At 37.4% G+C, this 21,829-nt stretch overlaps 1 protein-coding gene across 1 annotated transcript; it reads right to left on the bottom strand.

The window, feature by feature from the left end:
- Window positions 1-1,299: 1,299 nt before the first annotated feature.
- On the bottom strand, window positions 1,300-9,713 carry Npy2r (neuropeptide Y receptor Y2). The gene is made up of 2 exons (XM_070013152.1): window positions 9,529-9,713; window positions 1,300-4,534 (listed from the first exon to the last, which is right to left on the bottom strand). The coding sequence occupies exon 2, from the start codon at window positions 4,510-4,512 to the stop codon at window positions 3,364-3,366; it is 1,149 nt and encodes a 382-aa protein (XP_069869253.1). The 5' UTR covers window positions 4,513-4,534; window positions 9,529-9,713; the 3' UTR covers window positions 1,300-3,363.
- Between the last annotated feature and the right edge of the window lie 12,116 nt (window positions 9,714-21,829).

Consider the following 21,829-nt stretch of genomic DNA (forward strand, 5'->3'; position numbering starts at 1 on the left):
TTCTCATGGTGCTTAAAATCTAACAGCAAAGATTGGAGGAAAAGAAAATTTGCCTGAGATAAAATATGGACCAAGCTTGAGGATGCATAACAGTAATCCTAGTTTCTTCTAAGAGACAGGGTGGACTGTGTTTCCAGGCCAGCCTAGGCAAATGAAACAAAACAAACAAAAAATTAACAATTCTTTCTCATCTCAATAAACATACCAGTTATAGTAATTCCAGCTGGAATTCCAGCTATATGAGAGAGGTAGATTTTTTTTAAAAAGTGAGACAAGATAAAAATACTATCTGAAAAATAAGGATAGAGGTATGGTAGAGTATTTGTTTAGCAGGTATGAGACCCTGAGTTAAAATCCTAGCACCCACAATATTATATAGTTATTTAAAAAGACACATGGAAGAATTTTAGTCAGTATAGTTACTTGATAGACTCTGAGATTTGGAAAAAAATGCTATTTCAAGCTGGTAAAAGTTTTATTGCTTGAGATGACAAGATGTAGAAAGAACAACTAAGCCGAGCACTGGTGGCTCATGCCTGTAATCCTAGCTACTCAGGAGGCTGAGATCTGAGGATCACTGTTCAAAGTCAGCCTGTGCAGGAAAGTCCATGAGATTCTCATCTCCATTTAACCACCAGAAAACTGGAAGTGGTGCTGCATCTCAAAATGGTAGAGCGAAAAAAGTAAAAAGGCTCAGGGACAGGGACCAGGCCCACAAATGACAAAAAAAATAAAGAAAGAAAGAAGAAGAAAAGAACAATTAAGAAAATACTACATTAATCCAGATGATAGAAAATGGGAATCTAGGAGATAATTATAATTGGGAATGTGGATAGAATAAAAGGGAAACAATTCAGAAAACATCTAGAATTAGAATGAGATACAATAATGAATGGATTTGTGGAATAAAAACAAGAGGAATCAAGTGTGATCCTAGAGTGTAACGTGCTAGGACACTAGTCTGTAGCAATCACAGTTGTGAAAGGGTTGGCAGGGAATTTGCACTACAACAGACATTTTTGTTTGAGGAATGGATGGAACTCATTCCAACTCCTTCCATTGGCAGGTAGAGATACAAGTTCAGAGCTAAACATAAAAGAAGATATGGTATAAAGAAAGTATTAAGCTTGATACAGTGTTGACAGTAATAACAGTAATAAGTAGATCCATCGACAGCTGGAAGTACAGGATAGAAAAGCTATGACATGACTAAAGTTCCACACAATTTTCTGATTCAGAAAACATTTTTATTCCAATAATTAAATCACTACATGAAAAGATATTTAATAGATGCATTGACATAGTTAGTTGGATCATTTAGTTGGACCAGAAATAATATTAATTGAATCATAAACTCAACATTAATAATTTACTATCACAGCAGGACACAAAGTACTATACACCGTTCTCACAGACTAGCAATTCTTCCAGGGGAGAAAATTTTGTGACAATTTTCTATTAACATCTTAAAGTAACTTCTATATAAAATGAGCAAAGCTTCTCCTTAAACAATTATGCTGAATCAAAGAGAAAAATGTGTTCTTCAATAATATGATATTTCAAAGACATATATATGTGTGTTCATGTGTGTGTATAATTGTTTGCTGAGGTCTTCTTCTTCGTTTCCCTACTAATCTGATTCTATTATTTCCCTTTTTTCACTATTCCACAAATGTAGTTTATTTCAAAACCAGTCTTAATTTCTTTCATGGAAGGAATTTAATAAAAGACACAATATGAAATTTAAATATATCCATATGATTAATAATATAACAAAATGTAATACTCATGTTGAATTTACATAAAATGGAAGAACTATATTCACAAATTCTGCTATATTTACAAAAATAGAACTACTTTGACACTTCTTGTATAGCATCCAAATAAGTGCAACTATTTTAACATCCCATTTATTTTTCTTGAATAATAAGAAATCAATCTTTGGTTTGCGCTATTGAAATTAAAAACTGTATTCATAACATCAGTGAAAACTACCTTCGCATATACATTCTACCACTTATTGGCATAGTTTTCTTATGTATTCATGTTAGTCAAAAGTATAGAAGAATAGTTTTGAAAGGTTAAATGGCCTTAATATTGGTTTAAATGGAACATTTCTAATGGTTTCTTAGTATTTCTTTACACATAGGTCCATTTAAATAAAATTATATTTTATTTACAATGAATTGGGTCTAGGGAAAATAATTTCTAAAGGAAAAAACACTAGAGTATTCTGTAAGGATATTAGAACTACATCCTGGTATAAGAATTGCTCATAACTATGAAATGGCAAAAAAAAAATCTAATCTGATTTTGTTATTAGTGCAAGCTTCTCTTCAACACAAGAACAACTGAAATTACATAGCCTGAAAAATTACACCAACTTACAATCATGTAAAATAGTAAACTGTTTACTTATTTGTTAGCTAAACAATTTTTATGCCAGTCCTGAGGCTTAAACTCAGAGCTTATGCACTATTTTGAGCTTGATTGCTCAAAACTAGCACTCTACCACTTCAGCCTGGATAGTTACTTGGAGAAAAGAGACTCAAGGAATTTTCTGCCCAAGCTGGCTTCAAACCATGACCTTCAGATCTCAGTCTCCTAAGCAGCTAGGATTACGGGCATAAGACACTGTTTACAGTATTTTTATATGTAGGAATGACTTAAATGAGAGATTAAATAATGATTTACACATCTTGTAAGTCTGAGAGTTTCAGCCTTTGGTTCCAATTTCTAAACTATTTCTCCAAATGTGTATTTTATTTGTAAAAACAACTGACCACTGAGTATTCAGAATTCTCTCCATCATGATGAAAGTATTTATCATCTAGCATATTTCAGTTTATCCCTTTGAACTCATCATGAAGTCATTCAGTCAGTTAGCAATGTTTACCTATAGTGTTCTCCTTTGGATTTCATCTATGTGAAGACTAAACATGGACCATACACTATGGCCAAGTACTCCTTAGAGGAACAAGAAAGTACACAACATCCCAGGCAGGTCCTGAGGGGATGAGAAAGTCAACCAGCTTACTACTATTCTAGCCATGTTGAAAATTCACATTCATTGTTCAATTTCACTAATTCTTGGCACAGTCAAACAATAGTAGTATTTCTCACTACTTTTGCTCATTATTTAACCTATCATCTGAGCAACCTTTTGTGGACTTATCTTTGAATGTGAGTACTTTCACCTAGACTCTGCTAGCCAGCTTTCCAGAGAATACACCAATCACAAATACTTCCATGCAGATTCTCTTCAGTACTTAAAATGGGAAATGGACATGCAACCCCAAGCAGATGCTTCAACCAGATCAACAGCTCTGGTCAGAATTCGCTCTATATTTCCAACCTGTTTCCTTAGACATTGGTAGCCTCTGAGAAGGAGTCAGTAGGCCCGTTGTTCTTTTTGACTTCTAGGTTCTTCTTAGCCTTGAAAGTCACAGATACCTCTGAGTGAATGGCATCCAATCTCTGCTCACAGCGGAAGGCTGAAAGGAAAGCCTTCCGGTAGTTGCTATTCATCCAGCCGTACAGAAGGGGATTGGCGAAAGTAGAGCACATGGCAATGATGTGGAACACAGTGAAGATGAGTTTGTACTCCTTCAGGTCCAGGACCTGGTTGTCAATGTCCACAGCAAGCTGAAAGGCATGGAGGGGCAGCCAGCTGACCGCAAATACCACCACCACACACACCAGCATCTTAGTTGTTTTTTGTCTTCGCTGATGGTAGTGGTCACTTGCAGCTCCAGGGCTGATGTGGTTCTTCAGCTTACTCCAGATCCGAGTGTAAGAGAAAGATATGATGCCCAGAGGCAAAAGGTACAGGATTAGCAAGGAGGAAAGACTATAAATAGTACTATACATGCTCTTCTCCTCACCAGGCCATTTCTCAGTACAGGCCACAATCTCAAAGTCTGGAATAATCTCAATCAATGAATACTCCCTAAAGATGGCCAGAGGACTCGCCAGCAGGGCACTGGTACCCCAGGCCATACCAATAATCAAGAAGCTGATGCGTTTGGAGATCTTGCTTTCCAGGTGGTACACAATACACCGATGCCGATCAAGGGCAATTACTGTCAAGGTGATAGTGGACACTTGTACAGCCAGTCCCTGGGCATAGGGTACCAGGTGGCACAGAACAGGACCCATTTTCCACTCCCCCATCAAGGTGTAGGTGAGTGTGAATGGCAGGCACAGTGTGTTCACCAAAAGATCTGCCACAGCAAGATTGGCAATGAAGAAGTTAGTTACTGTACGCATGCTCTTGAATTTGATCACCACGTGGATCACCAAAGAGTTACCAACTACTCCAAGTATGATGATGGAGCAATAGGCCAGGATGAGGACAACCCGCACCTCCAGTAATTTGGTGCTGTCTATGAGCTGGGGCTCAGGGTCAGGGGCCAGGTCTCCTTTAGGAGTGGTGTGCCCTGGCCCATACAGCTCTATCTTCACCTCTTCTGCTGTCTGATTCTCTTCCACCTCGTCATCTATTGGGCCCATTTTCAGCAGGACTCCACTTGGCCTACAGGTAGTACAAGAAGCGGTCATAATGGCAGGAAAAAAATGGCAGGAAAAAATGTAGGGCCTAGAGCCTAGAGGGGGTGGGTATGATTAATGCACATGATACACATAGAACTACCATAATCGAAACTTGCACTCTGTACTGTACACACTAATAAAGCATATCTCCTCAAAGAAAGAGAACAAGACATAGGAAATAAGGAAAACAGAGGGAAGCAACAAAATATCCCAAAGGAACTATTGTAGTTTTGGGTTAAGGCTCTAGTTAGCTTCCTCTGACCTCCAGAATGGCACAGTGCTTTATCCTAATAAAACGTGTTCCTTAATTACTCTAGTTCAGGTAAATCATGCCTTTAATATGTATACAATGGTGCCATGAGGCAAGTTTCTTTTCTACAACCAAGAAACAGATCTGGGAATGCTACCTTTCATTTTAAGTGGGATAAACATTGAAAACCATCCATTTTATACCTGCTACAAACTCACCAAATTAATTTTCAATGAAGTTTAACTTTTAACTGCTTTGAACTTATAACTAAATATATAAAATCAATCTATGAAACTAAAGGGACAAAATTAACTTCTGAGCCTGGTGCCAAATTTTAGAAATACTAATCAAAGCTAATTCAAAATAGACTCTGTTGCATGGCTATATTTTCTTGTGCATTGGTCAGTTTGTGTTCTACAACTAGGTTTGGTGATGTTTACCTGTAATCCTAGAAGAGTTCAGTAAGATTGCCTTCTGAGGCCTGCCCTGGGAAAAAGTTGGTGAGACCCCATTTCAACCAAAAAGCCATGTGTGCCAGTGTGCACCAGTAATCTCAGATACATGGGAGCTTAAGTGGGAAAGATCATATTCCTGGGAAAGATCATATTCCAAGACCAGCCTAGGGAAAAACATGAAAACTTATTTAGAAAGTAAAATAAAGGCAGGTGCTGGTGGCTTACGCCTGTAATCCTAGCTATTCAGGAGGTTGAGATCTGAGGATAGTAGTTCAAAGCCAGCCTGGACAAAAACATCCATGAGACTCTTTTCCCCAGTTAGCTATGAAAACAAGCCAAAAAGTAACCAGAAGTGAGGGTGTTGTTCAAGTGGTAGAGTACTAGCCTTGAGCATAAAAGCTCAGGGATAGAGCCCAGGTACGGAGTTCAAGCCTCAGAAACAGAACAACAAAAACAATGTAAAATAAATTAAAAGGGATAGGAATATGGCTCAGGTGGTAAAGTGCCCCAAATGTAAGGCCCTAAGTTAATACCTGATAACAACAATGGGGGGAAAGTGAGCCTGTATAGAAAAGAATCTTACAGTGTAATTATATAAAAAATATCCTCAAATATAAATCCCACTTCTCTCTAGCTCTTAAATTTAAAATGTTGAACACTTTACTTAGAATTCCTAACCCCAATACTTTTTCCTCCATCCATGTGACAAATTTTAATGAACACAATTCCCATTGGCACAAATACCAAATGATCAAAAGAGACATAGCAATTATAGATTTTCTTATTTCCTCCAGTCCTCATACTTAAAAGACCCCTTAGCCTGGTTGCCTACTCCTCTCCTCCACTTGTCTCTTCTAATCATTTTTTACTATAGTAGCTTATTCCTTTCTATTTCCTACCATAATAACTGAAATAGTCTTATAAGACATTTCCCTTCCTCTTTTGTTTTTACTCAGAAATCCATGTATTTAACAGATAAACTGGTATTTAGGACGTATATGATGCTTACACTTATTCAAATATGTATTTGGCAAGGCTTTCAGAGTCTATGTATGAGTGAGGATTTGCAATGGGTATCAGACAGTAAAGTAGTACTCCTATTCTAAGGCTGTTACATTTACTGGACAGAGTTCCCTTGTGATCATATGGTTTCCCTAAACAGTCCAGATTGCTTCAAATAATATAACATATTAGCTTTTATTGTAAGATGCATTTGTTTAGTATAAAGAACATTAAGAAACAAAATCCTACTAGTAATTTATCACACTGTGACAAAGGTTGCTGCTCTGAATTCAGAAATAGGTTTTGAGCCCAGTGGCACTGCTTGGCTGTATCTGTGTGCACCCAGCCCCACCCACCACCTTTCCCTGACCTCTCTTTTATACCACAGGAGAACTGAGTTTCACAGAGGGCACATGCAGAGTTCTAAGTCAGGGTTCCTGATAGAGATAAGTCACTAAGGAGGCAAGAAGTAGGAACAAGTTTCTGACCTCCTTTCTCTCTCCCTTATTTGGAGAAATGACTCATTGGTCCTCCAAGGCTCTCTTTTCCATAGGACAGATCCATTATAATTCTTTATAATTCTGTTTTTCCAGATGGCCTTGGTTTCTGGATCTTGGTCATACTACCTGTTTGATCTCCCGCCTTCCCCGCACCCCCCCCCCCCACCTCCACCTCTCTTCAGTTGGAGGTAGGAATAACTCCCTGTTCTTGCTGATCCCTGAGTAGCCCCAGTATCTGTACTGGTGTATTCAGTTCTTTGCATCTGATGGGTGCATTTCACATTTCATGGGTTGCTCCAAGTGCATTTTGATTACTTTATTCTCCCATGAAGGGGCCTGCACCCACACAGGACTGTAAAAGAAAATCCCAGCTGCTTAGTATGACATCTACAGCTGGACACCATCCCTACCTACTGCTCTCACTTCTCTTCACATTCTAATACCCATCTTCACTTCCAAACTGAACTGCTCCTAATCTCAGCAATACCTCTTCCATTCTCATGACTTGCTGCCTTCCCTGTGCTGAAATGCTAACTTCTACTACTACACATACATAGACATCATGAGTGTTTCCTTATGTCCACCCAACAAGCAATCTCTTTGAAGGCAGAAACCAGATCTTCTTCATTGATTATTTAATCCACAGCACATTAACTAGTACATCAAAGATATGAAATAGTTTTTTTAAAAAAGGAAGCTAAACTAAGCACAATTTACTGACAATTGATGCCAGCTGTCAGCTGTTCAGTGCAAAATATAATTTTGATCCTGTCCTTCACCAGATATCTTCTGTAACTGCCAACTGAGAACTCCTTGCTCTGGCATGACATCTTCATGTTTATTTTCTTGTTCTTGCAAAGATATCTGTTTCTACAAGAAAATTGCCCTAAGACTTTCTTAAGTTTGTTTCTGATCAAAATCTTTTACAATGTCAGTCCAAATACAGCATAAAGAAACTTTGCTAAGGTGTTTATTTCTCTCTATGTCTCATCTTCTTTTTACCTCTCTATTCTTTCCCTCCCTCCTCCCTCCCTGTCATACAACCAGTTGCCACACCCTCCCACAAGCCCTACCCAGAAAGGCCTAAGAGTTTCCCAGAAAACTCTAGTTCCTTCTGCACAGATTTCAAATAATTTATTCCAAGACCAGGTCCTCTTTTTCATTTTCTCCATTCTTTAATTACTCAGAGAATAGAAACAACCTACCTAAGTCATGAAATAATATATGTATATGCATGTGTGTATGCATATGTGTGTGTGTGTGTGTGTGTGTGTGTGTGTGTGTGTGTGTGTGTATGCATGACAAGCTGTAGCATTTCCTTTACACTGAGAAAGAAACTAAATTTACCAAGCACAATGAGACTGGACATATAATTAACTGAATTAACAAGACTCTAAAATTTGGAGATTGTAACAGACTAAATTCAGAATAATATGTAATTTAAGAATGTTGGAAAAAGATATATTTGATTTTTTGGGATTATTTTGCTCTTTTGTTTCAGTTCTGATTTCTTTCTTTCATAGACCTTTTCTTTACAGTTTGTCTGAAGAAAGGTTTACTGATCAATCAGCTAGTAGCATATGGACACTGTTAACTGTCCTTAAGCATATGGCTGGTTTTTAGGCAGGACAACAGTATTACCCAAATCCAAGAAAGAACGTATCATTCATAACAACACTTCTGGAAAAGTGGAAGGGGAAATAAAGAGCACAGAGAAAAAGTTGCCACATTAAATGCTCCAAAGTACAAAAGTTAAATCATAAACAAAGAACAAACTTTTATTTGAAATAAAGCATAAATGGAACATCTGCTATCCAAGACATCTAAGAAGCATGCAATTGTACAGATATTCTAAGCAAATGAATCCCAGAGATTTTGTTGCAGAAACATTTCTTTGTTGAAAAGAAAACATGTTCAAGTTTGTTTTGTTTTGTTTAAGATTCAAGGTACCTCAACTGAGTGAGTATGCAGTTGAATGGTTACACCCAAGAATCTGCAGCACTTCTGTCAGCTGTAGCATTGTCCTGGATTCATCTTTCTACAGGTCCACATCTTACCAAGCATAACTTCCAGGAATTTTTTCCTCAGGGGGACCAAACAAATCCTAGATATCCTGCCAAACTCCTTCCAGTTTCCTTCACCAGATAGTCCTAGATGTGTTGAGATGGACCTTTCAAAATCTTGCCTTGGAGACATGATTATTTGTGTAAAGAGAACACTAGGTCTTTCTGGATCCCATCAACAAATCTCTTTCATGCACTCTAGTTCCTGTCCTTTCTCTGAAAGCAGTACTGCCTATTTCAATGAGTTAAGAATGCTGTATAATTATTGCAAGCAGTCTAAAGCACTCTGTGTCACCTTCCAGATCATCACATGCTCCTAGTAGTGTGTGAATCCTTTGGTGGAAAACCAGTACATACTTAGATAAATGTATTTGCCCTTGAACTGTTTAGAGAATTGAACATGACCTTGCACACCAGACAGGTATTTAATTCTTAAAGCCTAGTCAGTAGTCAGAAACAAGGAGAATAACTGTGTGGAAAGAGTGATGAAAGATCAAAGGATAATCAAGAATTTTCAGTAGGAAAAAACATTCTAGCAAAAGTAGAAAATGGGACTAGTATAACTCCTTCTTTCCCTCCCACCTTCCACCCCAACAGAAATGGTGAGGGGTTTAGCTCATGTACACTTCCTCTGAACCCTCCTCACAGGACAAGACCCCAGCTTCTTTGGGGAGGTTAGCTTTCCCAGAAAACAAATCAGAACTTACTGGGAGGGCCCTGGAGCTGCGCTGAGATGTAGCAGGAAGTGTGCAGCCGGTCAAATCGATGATTCCAGATCACCACCAAGGAGAGCCATGAGGAGGGGGTCCCCAAAGCAAGTCTTGTTCTGTTGGGTCAGAGCTAGCCAGCAGCGCATGGAAGGGCAGCCTGAACTGCTGGAGGAGTCGGAGTGGCTAGGAGGGTGGCGCTGCTCAGCTTTGCTGCCGCCGACCTCTGGGCTGGCGGTGCGCGCTGGGCGACCGCACTGCGCCGCACTGAGCAGCTGGGTGGGCGGGTGAGGACCCGACGGTGGGGGGTTGGGGAGTGGCCAGAGGCAAAGCCCTGCCGTAAAGGAAAGGAAACAGGTGCAGTGCCTACCAAGCTCTGGCCCTGCCGGGGAGGGATCTGGGTGGGAAGTTTCTGTGACCAGGGAAACGTCCCCTTTTCCCCTAGACTTGGAAGCCCGCTCACCCGGACCCTAAGCAGCAGGGCTCAACATCGCAGGTCTCCATCGCTGCCTGCAGTCACGGGCTCCATTCCCCTTGACGCCCCCCAAGTGCGTATTCTGTAGCCTTGAACCACCCCTACCTCCTTTCTCTCCAAGGAACCTCTCCCCCCTGCTCTCTGCTCCCCTGATCCGCAAGAGATGATCCACCCAAGACAGATCCACGGGATTACAGACACCGCTCCCCAACCCCAGGTTCACCAAACCCACAGGGGAAAGGAAAGAGGCGGGGTGGAGATGGCCAGCAACAGGCGATGGAGCTGCCGTCCGGTTGCGCGATCCATAAGGACCAGGTGCAATCAGGACTCCCCGGCTGGCGGGAGAAGGGCTGGAGATAGAATCTCCCACCTCAACGGAGCTGAGAAAAATCCCAGGACTCAGCTTCTTATTTTCGCGTGTGTGGTGTGTGTGGCAGTCGCGGCTGTCAGGCAGAAAGGACAGGGACTTGAGATTCTGGCTTCCCTGAAGTAACAATTCCCCTAACAAGTGGCAGCAGACAGTTTCTAAATTGAGTGGTGCAGATTCAGAACCAAAGCTTGCTGTGCGCACTCTGGCCAAAAGCTGGAACAGGGAAAGAAAGGAAAATTCAGCGACTTCAATAAAAACCCTTTTTACTGAAAATCTCTTTTTCCTCTAAGAGTCAGTTAACTGACTCCTTGATCCATCGGTGTTGCTCCCTATGAGACCACAGGAGCTTTGAGGAGCCCTTGTCTCTGGAATGATCTTCACAGATCTTGTTTCCAAGTCCTGGACGCTCTAGCCTTGAGCCTTGCAGGCTGAGTTTACCATTATGCTTGATTCCCAAAGCTGCAGGAGGGAGCCATTTCCAATCCCTTTGTGTACAGCTATTCTCCCCTGGTCGTTGATAGATAGCCCCTATTTCCCTCTTTCGTTTTTTAGAGGGGTAGCAGAGCCTGTCAAAGTTAGAAAATCATAAGCTTACAACTGGGAACCAGTCTTTCCTTAACAATATTGTGCCTGAGCCTTGCACAAATTGTTTTCCGTTTCTGTATTCAGTTCTATTTTGTAGCTGTGTTGTTTGTTTTTTCTAAATTTCTGAAATGAGAATAGATTTACTGGCTCACTTGCAATTTTTCTGAAATGCTTAAGAAAAATGAATTGATTTAGTATTCTCTACTAAAACTAGGAGATTCAAGTCTCCTTTTAAGAGGGCTAGGTTTATCATTCTGTGAGAGTTATCCCACACACAATTATATGGCATTTGTAAGGTATCTTGGTACCGTGTAATCTGAAATAAATCTCCAGCTGGTGTAGAATGAAGCCTATAGAAATATAGGCATGACTTAACAACATCAACAAATGAGAACTTAAGCTTTTCAAGTAAGACAGACATCAAAAGAACCAGAAATATCCAAGATGTTCTATACAGACCCATTTCCAAGTGGTTTTCTTTACCTTAGGAAACTAACTCTTGCTTGCACATTTTATTCTACAGGTTCCAAGCTTCTTAATGTTTGCATATTCAAAGCATGAACTGTCCAATAAGTTACAGTTTGTGAAGAGTTAACAGTGATGGGAAATAACAATCACAAAAACGAATATCAAGAAAGAAGGTATTTTTTGATCATGAGCTTTATAAATTGGGAAATTTTGCATGTTTAAAAATTGTTATTTGTTTTTCTCTATTATTTCACGAGCCACTGGAGTCCTATACAGAATGTTGTGCCTATGACTTTATCTTGAAATTCTTTGCCCATTTTTCTATACTACTTTTAAAGTGTTTGGTGGTATACTTTGTTGGATGTATTTTGTATTGACTTTATATAAGATGAGAAATAGGTATTCATGTTCAATCTTCTGAATGTGGGTTTCCAGTTTTCCCAGAATTTGTTGAAGAGAATTTCTTTTCTCCAACTTATGTATCTTAATTGAAAATGAGATGTCTATAACTATTTGGGCCCAATTCTGAGTCTTGCTAATTTGGGGACAATTCCATTGGTTTATGTTCTTTTTTGTAACTATGACTCTATAGTATAATCTAAAATCAGGTATTATGATACCTCCGGAATTGCTCAATTTACTCAGGATTACTCTGGATATTTAGAGTTTTGTTATTCCATATGAATTTTAGGATTATTTATATCAGTGAAGAATGTCATTGGAATGATGTGGATTACATTAAAGATGTAGATCATTTTAGTAATAAAGTCATTTCCACAATATAAATTCTATAGATCTATGAACATGGGAAACTTTTCCATATTCTAGTGTCTTCTCCTATGTCTTTATTATTTAATAGTTTTCATTGTAGTTCTTCATGCTTAGGCTTATTCCCAGATATTTAATTTCATTCTCAGTCTCTGTTGATAGTATGTTTCTCCAATGATCCACTGACCATTCAAAAATATGTTATTCAGTTTTAATGTGTTTGTATAGTTTCTGTAGTTTCTCATATTTTAGATATCTAAACGTCTTCCATTATTACCTGGTAAAATATCAGAAATCATTTCAAAATTTATTTGCTGACACAATTTATGGCCTAAAATGTGATCTATTTCAGGAAAAGCCCATTCATCTCTTGAATATCTGTTTCACAGCTGAGAAGAAAATATTCTGTAGGCATTGGTTCCATCCACTTAATCTATGATGAAGTACAACTCCAAAGTTTCTTTGTTGACCTCCATGCAAGACATGAAACTTTGAAACTACTACAGGAAGGAGTAGGAGAAACATGGAATTTATTGGTATAGGCAGAAATTTTCTGAGTTCCAGGGCCTCTGCAAATTTATGAGAGAATTGACAAAATGGATTTCATCGAAGTAAAAAGCTTCTGCACAGGAAAGGGTATAGATACTAAGCTAAAAAGACATCCTGCAGAATGGAGGAAGATCTTTTCCAGCTACACAACTGACAACGGCCTAATATCCAGAAGATGCCAAGAATTCAAGAAACTAAACTCTCAAAGAATAGATAATCCAATTAATAGATGTGCAATGGAGCTAAATAGGGACTTCTCAGAAATAAAAATGGCTAACAGACACATAAATATTTGTTGACCATCTCTGGACATAAAAGAAATGCAAATCAAAACAAATTGAGATTCCACTTGCCCCAGTTGGAACAACAATTAGGAAGTATACAAACAACAAAAATGCTGGTATGGAAATAGAGGAAAAGGAACCTTAATATACTGTTGATGGGAATGTAAACCGGTGCAACCACTCTGGAAGGAAGTTTGGAGATTCCTCAAAAATTGAAACATAGAATACCCCGCAATCCAGAAATACCCCTCTTGGGCTTTTACCCAAAAGAATGCGAGTCAAGATACACTGGCATAAATGTTCAGTGCTGCACTATTCACCATAGACAATTTATGGTAATATTTCAGATGCCCTTCAATGGGCAATTGAATCAAAAAATGTGAAACATATGAGAGTGTGTATATGTGATGGAATTTTACTCATCCACTAGGAAAAATAATATGTCATTTAAAGGGAATGGATGAAACTGAAAAAGTTAAGTGAAGTGAGGCAGGATTAGAAAGACAAAAATATGTTTCTTCTCATATGCTGAAGTTCAGTGTAAATTATAAATATATGCAAGCTTATATATATGTATGCAAACATATTGGGCAAAATATGGTATGTGCAAGAAAAGATTCCAATAGTGTAATTGATAATTAACTTACAGTTTAACAAAATGAATACCAGGAAGCTGAAATGTATAGTTTCAGGGAAGGGTTCAAGAGAAAGGCATGCAGATAAATGGAGAGAAGAAGGATGCCCTAATACAGTCATAATAGTCAGTGTATACAAGTGAAAATGAAGCTATATAAATTGAGGCAATAAGTGGATTGGGATAAATAGGGGAGAATGATGAAAGGAATGACATTAATTAAGATGCATTATACTCCCAAACTGACAAGTTGAATTGAAACCCTTTTGTACAGCTACTTAAAGATAATAAAATCTTAAATAAACAATAAATAAGAAATAAAGTTTCCTTATTGATTTCTTTTAATATGGATGATCTATGATAAAGTAGGGTACTAAAGTTACCCATTATTATTGTATCTTCTTGGTCCAGTTGGGTTTATTTTATGAGATTGGGTGTGCTGATGTTCATTGTATAAATATTTGTAATCATTATGTCTTCTTGATTAATATGTAGAGACTTCTTTATCTCTTCTGAGTAATTTTGGCTTGAAGCCGACACTGTCAGATGAGTATAGCTACTGCTTTTACTTACTTGGAAAATGCTTTTATATCCTTTTACTTTAACTTTGAGTCGGCCTTTGTCAGTGAAGTGATTTTCATGAAGACAATTTATGACTTATAATAAGAAAGTAAAATAGCCATCACAAACTTTAGGAGAACTTTGTTAGGTAGCAAGTAAGAACAATCACAAAAAGCAAGGGAAGCTAGTACATGCTCTTTCAATCTGTTACGGCATAATTATAGGAGCCTATAGGTTAATTGACTTTTCAGGGAATGGTAACATTTAATTTAACTTGTTATTTAGTATTGATCAGAACCTAGTCTTCATAAAGTTTTGTAAACTTTACAGAAAATTATATTTAATTTTTTTCTGAGCAGATGATTTTTGCCTGAAAGAAAATAGAATGTATTAGCTTTTATAAATGATCCTTTCTTACAGTGACTCTATTTGCATCTATCTTTGGAATTCTACTTTTAATAAGCTTTGTTGTGTTGGTCATTCCTGTATTAATTAAATCAATTTTGTACATACGCCCATAATATATTCTGTTTGAGATTAATGACTTCAGCAGTTAAAATGTGCTTTAACATGTATAATTGATATTCTACACTATATCAATATCACATATCTCAGCCAAATGCAAAGAAATAGCATGTTTCAAATTGGCAGTTCTGAATAAAGCCAAGAATGGGTCAAGCTATTAATGTGTTTATTTAGAAGTCTATCTTTGTGGGGCCTAGTGCAGAAGTAAACATATGTAATACTAGCCACTTAAGAGGCAGAAATTAGGAGGACTGTAGTTCCAAGCCAACTCTAGAAAAACATACCAAGGCTCTATCTCAGCCATAAACTGAATGTTGCAACAACATTCCTCCAGCAACTCAGGAGGAATAGGCTAGATGATCATTTGAGCACTGAATGAGGCTGACTTGGGCAAAAAGCCCAAGAATTTAGCTGAAAAAAGTAAAAAGGAAAGGAAATATGGCGCAAGATAAGAATATTAGCTTAGCATGTAGAAAGCCCTAAATAATTATATTGTAGCAAGAAGCAAAAGAGTGGGCTAGAAGCATGATTCAGGGAGGAAAGCATTGACTACGTAAATATAGCATGTCTGTTGTACAATCTCCAATATTGGTAAAAAAAAAAAAAAGTAAAAAATTGTTTAGATGAGTTGTGCAAAATGTTTGCATAAATTTTATGAGATAGGGAGTCATGAAATAAATCCTATTAGCTTTATTCGTTTCATGTTTCACATTTTTTTCCTTTGAGTAAGCCATTTTGCCATCTGCAAATTGAAAATTATGTGAAGCTTCCACTTCCCATCTCTCAGGAGACATCAATACTAAGTTATCTTGAGGCTGCTTTAATTTTTCTTAACTGCTGTGAAAAACATTAAAATTTAAATTTGTTTTCAGGACATGATTCAAAACACATATACCAAATTATATCTCTATATGCTACAAGAGTAAACATTTATTAAATAAAATGAAAACTCTAAAAGGGTGTGTGTTTCTTCTTTTGCTATTGCTCCTCTGTGCAAGCTTCATATAATTCAATAAAAATTTGCATTGGTAAATTCTGAATTCTACATTAAAATATCCTTTCCTTTGTCCTTTCTTAAAATTTGAGCCATGAATCATTTGCATTTAAATACACTTTAGTTTGGTTCCCTACTAATTGGATGATCAGGATGGATATATAAAAAAATTTTTTTTTCAGCAAAACGGGCCTGTTGCTTACAATCCTGCTGAATTACTTTGAATCTGCAATTTACAAATGCAAAACAAAACCAAAATCCTTAAATCCATAGAAACAAAACAACAGAGAAATGAGATTTATCCTCCATTTAGGATTTAGCACACATTTTACTTTGAATGACTGGTTGCTTTTGCTTTTCCTGAATAAGACACCTGTCTTCAAAACTGAAACATTTTAAGAAATCCATCTAACTGGTTTGTGAAAATCTCAATTTGGTGACTACCTTCACACATTCACCTTTACCATCACTCACTTCTCTCACCAAAATTAGGTCAAAGAAAGAAGTAGAAATATTGCCTTTGAGGCAGGGGCCAGTTGGTCACACCTGTAATCCTAGTTATTCAGGAGGCTCGATTTGAAGATGGCGGTTTGAAGCCAGCACTGGGAGGAAAGTCCATGAAATTCTTATCTTCAATAAACTACTCAGAAAAAGCCAGAAGTGGTGCTTTGGCTCAAGTGATAGAGTGCTAGCCTTGAGCAAAAAGAGGCTCATGGGCAATGCTCAGGCCCTGAGTTCAAGCCCCAGGACTGGCAAAAAAAAATTATATATATATATATAATATGATATAATATATATATATATATATATATATACATATATCCTGCCTTTGCTTCTGAAAAAAATTGATTATTTTGACTGGAGGCCCTGAGTTCAAGCTCTCCTACTAATACAAAAATAAAAGGAGTTTTTAAGAAAGAAAGATATTTAAAAGCAACCTGTTTATACAAAGTGGTCTCTTACTCCTGAGTCTATTTCATGCAACTTCAATAGTATTCACAAGATAGCAACTGCCTCTCTTGCCTGAAAAGGAACGTATGTTCATATCTGACCAGAAATACCTCTAGGACATACTAAGACTGTGTATTATAATTAAATGGCCAGTAAGCTGTCTAAATGTTTTCAAGGTCATATTATTGAAACCTTAAGAATTTCATGAGAAAGTCTTAAAGATAGCCACTACATTTATTAGATAATTAAATAATGCAAGGCATAAACACTTTGTCATATATTTAAGCACCATAACTAGGGTCTTGATAGTAGGCCTTGTTTGTTTGTTCAGTTGTGGAGTTATGTCATGGCTTCTTTGGGCTGTTCTTACATTGCTGGGTTCTGAGAACTGCCCCTCTAGAGCTTGTTTTCCTCTCTCAGGGGGCCCTTCCTCCCTTCATCAAATTTCCCCTCAGTGAGTGTCCTGATTTACACAGTTTACTTCTTTCCTCCTGCTGCAATTGCTTCCACATTCCATTTTCTCTTTGCACCCTCTCCTGACTGTGATTTAAGTCCGGTTGTCCTGGCTTGCAGGCTATTAAATGATCTCTTAGAAAACCCAGACGCTAAGGTAGGAAGAAAACTGCTTTCCTGGCAGAGTAAAACCAAAAGGACTTTTTCCCCCTGCGGAATCCAAGCAAACTCATTCTCTTATCCTTTTATTTCTTCTCTCTTATTTCAGTTTCCTGAGTGCCAGAAAATCACCATTTCAATCATCCTTACTTGGGGTCAGAGAAAATTTACATTAAACTCTACATGTAATTGTGAGTCTCCAGGCTCCAAGTCACTTCATGTATTTACTTATCATAAAAGAAGGCTTTTGACTTTCTTTCTATCCAAGTTAACCTTGTGGTTAAGGTTTATATGATGTGAACTTAGCTTCAGAAAAATGTTAAGTCTCTCTCTTATTCTTTGGATGTTTATACAAAATCAATGACTATATGACAAAGTATGCTCTCTCTCTCTCTCTCTCTCTCTCAATCTGTCTCTATAGATAAATTAATATAATAAATTAAATTATAAATAATTATAATTATAATTATACTAATTATTAATAATAAATTAAATTATATAATATATTAAACATATAGTATATAATATATAGTTATATCAAATATATGATATATGATTATACATATGATTATATATATAATTTATTTGGCATTATAATATGGATCAAAGGGTTAAAGACTTAGCCACAGCTCCACTAACAGCAGACCTAAGAGTTAGATCTAAAAGCAGGGCCAGGGGCTGGGAAGGTGGCTCAGTGGTAGAGGGCTTGCCTTGCATGCATGAGGCCCTGGGTTCTATTCCTCAGCACCACATAAAGCACAAAGGAAAAAGCCATATGACCAGATGAGATGATGTTAAGTGAAATGAACCCCAAGATAAGGACACAAATATCTTTTTTTCTTTCTTGGTATTGTTTCTAGCGTATGTATAATGTACTATGTGATTTTTTTTGTTTCTTTGTATGTTCCTCCCCCATGGTATAACCTCTGTTTTCACTCTATTTGATGTCAGTGCCCTGCATCTTGTATATACACTTATCTAATTTGGGGAGGGGAAGGGAAAAAACAAAATGCTTAAATAAGGATACAGGTTGATCCATTATAACAATGAGATGTATAAAACACTATGTTGAAAAGGAACTCTACAACTTTGGCAGGGGAGGGGAGGGTGGGTAGGGGTGGGTGTGGCAGGATGGGGTGGGGGTGGGGGGTATTTGTGGAGGTGGGAGGGGAGAGATGGCAGGCAAAAAACAAAGGAGGCATCAATGCTCAATAGAAAATGGACTCATTACCTTGCTCATGTAACTATAACCCCTCTGTACAGTATTTTTACAATAAAAACATACAAAAATAAATTTAAAAAGACAAAAAGAAATTAACTATATTTTTAAAAAGGAACAAAAATTTAAATATTGTATTTTCTACTAGACCCCTTACTAGGAAAACTTTATGATAGCATGATGTTTACGATGAAGTAATATTCATTTTAAATTCAAAATATAAAACTGAATAGTATGTATATATGTGCATATATATACATAAAACAAAGTCTACTTTTTAAAAGACTGGGTGTAAATATCAATTAATATTAACTAACAGTTTTTATACTACACAAACTGCATTTTCCTTTTTCTTCTTGTTTAAATTTTCTTAAATGAATCTTATTATTTTAGGTAATCAAAATTATACCATATAAATTTTATTTTAACAGAAGTGGTTTTGGAAAGTGTAAAACTGAATCCATTGTCCAAATAATTCCTTTGTCTCTTAAAACAAATAGTGATTTTACAGTCCCCTTTCCCACATAATTCTATGCTCCAAACTCTGCAACCTAGATTAGCTCTTTGGAAGTGGAAGGGCCATATTAGACTCTCAAGTAGGGTTTTCTAAATATGCAGATGACAGGACCCCAGAAAGTTCTCTTCTCTAGGTATCAATGGGGACCAGGTGCTTAAATATAGTTGATACTTCATTTTCATTCTTCATGACCTTGGTTTCTCTCAATGGCCTATATTCCCCAGTACACCCACAATGGGAGGTTTGGCAAATTACCTTTGTCTCTTTTCTGATTCAAAATCACCATGCAGAACTCAAAGTAGACACTGGAAAGAACACATCTTCTTTCAAAACTCTAATTTCAGTCACTCAGGCCATTTTATATTGCCTTAAATTTAATATGTAATCTCAGTTTCAGTCCTACTGCACAATGATTTTATCATTTCTGCTCAAGATAGATATGTAAGAGTTGGGGTGTAGCTCAATGGAAGCATGCTTGCCTAGCTTGCCCTGGGTCCATCCCATTTTCATTCCCAAAAGATTGCTATGTTATAATGCTTTCATTCCACTCATCATCTATCTTTCTACTATATGTGACTTCCTAAAAGTTTAAGAGGTCAAGTATGTGAAATTTCTCTGATGTTTTGGCTTCCTATTTTCCCTTCATAGCTTTACTTCCTCATCTCAGGAAAGTAATTAGTCTTTAGAGGTAATTTCTGACAACCCAGAGTAGAGAAAACAATGAGGCCAGGCAAGTGAAGCAAAGAGAAGAAGGCACTAACTGTGAAGTACTAGGCACCAGCCAGTGGATTTAGTTTCTATTGTGATTTCAGCAGCATGATTTCTTAGCATTCTGAAACTACATTATTTTGCTGAATCTTTAGAAATAATTACTAAAGTATTAATTTAAAATTAACCATTTAACATCTAGATTACACTGTAAACTTATTTTCTGGAATTTATTCTATACATTATCATTAAAAGTTATTTTGCTAGAATTTGGTAGAATTCTGCACATATCACTCCATTACTTTTTTAACACTAATAACTAAAAACAGGAAGGCTGAGGAAGATGGTGGAGGTACAGCTTGGTATCTAACTGAACTCTCTCCAATAAACCAGTTTTTGTGTCCCAACAAAAAGTCCACAGCTAGAGAGTAACACCAACTGATCAGTAAAAGTACAGAGATTTTGGCCAGAGAGGAAAAATTAAGGCAGCATGCATAGCAAGACAGATATCTGTGCATGTTGGCAGCAGCAGCCACAACCATGGTGGCTGCCAAGGCACCAGAGACAGAGTGTGCATGGTTTTTCACTTACAGTAGTGCAAACTGGCTGACTAGGAGCTGAAATCCACATCCTGTTGGCCACAGACAGATGTGGTCCGAAAAACCAAAGGAAAGCATGAGAAACCCACAAAGCTATCCTCATTTCTTCTCACAGAATAGCTTTTGGAAGGTAGCCCCCCTCCTCCACTGAAGAATGCCATCTTTGGTACTATCATAGAGCCTGCCACAACAGCTAGTAGATAACTTGGACCAGAGAAGTAATGACTGCAATGCCATTTTTCAATAGGGTAAAGGACTCTCACCAGTGAGAGTCAACTCCACCCAAGGAGGGTTGCTCTGCCCAGGAGGTGGAAGTCTCTCCCAGGGAGGGATTTTACCAGGGTAAGCACAGTGAGAGTGGTCCCCCACTCTGGAGTGAACAGATATTCTTGTCATAAAGCAGCTTAGCTGGCTGCAGGAATTAAAAAGTCAAAAGTCATACAATCTCACTAGGAAAAAAGAAGAAGAAGAAAACTGGATAGGCCATTAAAAGCCCAGAGCAGCTCCAGGCTGGGCCAAAAGAGTCTCAGGAGCTAGCTCCTCTGAGAAAAACACAGAGTCTCAGGAGCTAGCTTGTCTGGAAAAAGCCACTGATTCCAGATACATCACAATCCCACCTACACTCAAGCTCACTGGCAGAGACTCCAACTTACAGAAACCAGCCACTTCCTTCTTGCACTACTCACAAAGCAGATTCCCCCCTCCCACTAAGGGAGGAAAAGGGAAAAGGGGCGCAAAGACTCCTAGTTTGTGAGGCAGAACTTTCTTCTGATCTCAAACAAACTGATTTGAGAAGCCAACCAAACTATAAGAAGAACTGACAACTGCAAGGAAATCAAAGGCTCCAGCAGGAGACTGGATAGCAGACATAGGGGAGACACAAGATACTCCAAATAAATTGAAGAGTTTTTTCTTTTATTCTGTTTAATTTTTTAATTTTTTAAATTTTTTAAAAATTATGTATTTATTTTCTTTTCTCCATTTTAAAAAAAAATCTTCATTGCTGTTCTGTTTATTCCCATATACACAGCCTAGGGTAATTACTAGTCTTCCTCCTTAATTGTGTGCATACTTAATACTCACTCCTATTTCTCAATCTTAGTACTTCTATTTTTAGTATTATTATTTTCTATGTATGTAATTTTTTAACTTTTAATTTCTTTTTTTTATTCTTTTCTTTTTTAGTTCTTTCTCTGATTTAAGTCTTAGTTTTATTTCTTCTGTTACTTTGCTTCTCTACATCCCTCTACTTTTATTTTCTCCCTCATCTTAAATTATATACCTTAATCTTTCTTCTAATTTCACCTCGACTCATTTTTTTATTTTTATAATTATGTAGCTCGTGGAGATTGAAGAACACATTGTTGAATCACCAGTGGCTCATTTAAGAGATCAGAAATAAAATTCAAACATTTATGGTACTTAACAAAAATTAGCACAAAAAATCAGCTCTCCTGGGGCACAGCAAAAACAGTACTCAGA

Source organism: Dipodomys merriami, unplaced genomic scaffold (assembly GCF_024711535.1).
Source record: "Dipodomys merriami isolate MVZ:Mamm:240054 unplaced genomic scaffold, mDipMer1.0.p SCAF_9, whole genome shotgun sequence".
In the NCBI taxonomy this organism is placed as follows: domain Eukaryota; kingdom Metazoa; phylum Chordata; class Mammalia; order Rodentia; family Heteromyidae; genus Dipodomys; species Dipodomys merriami.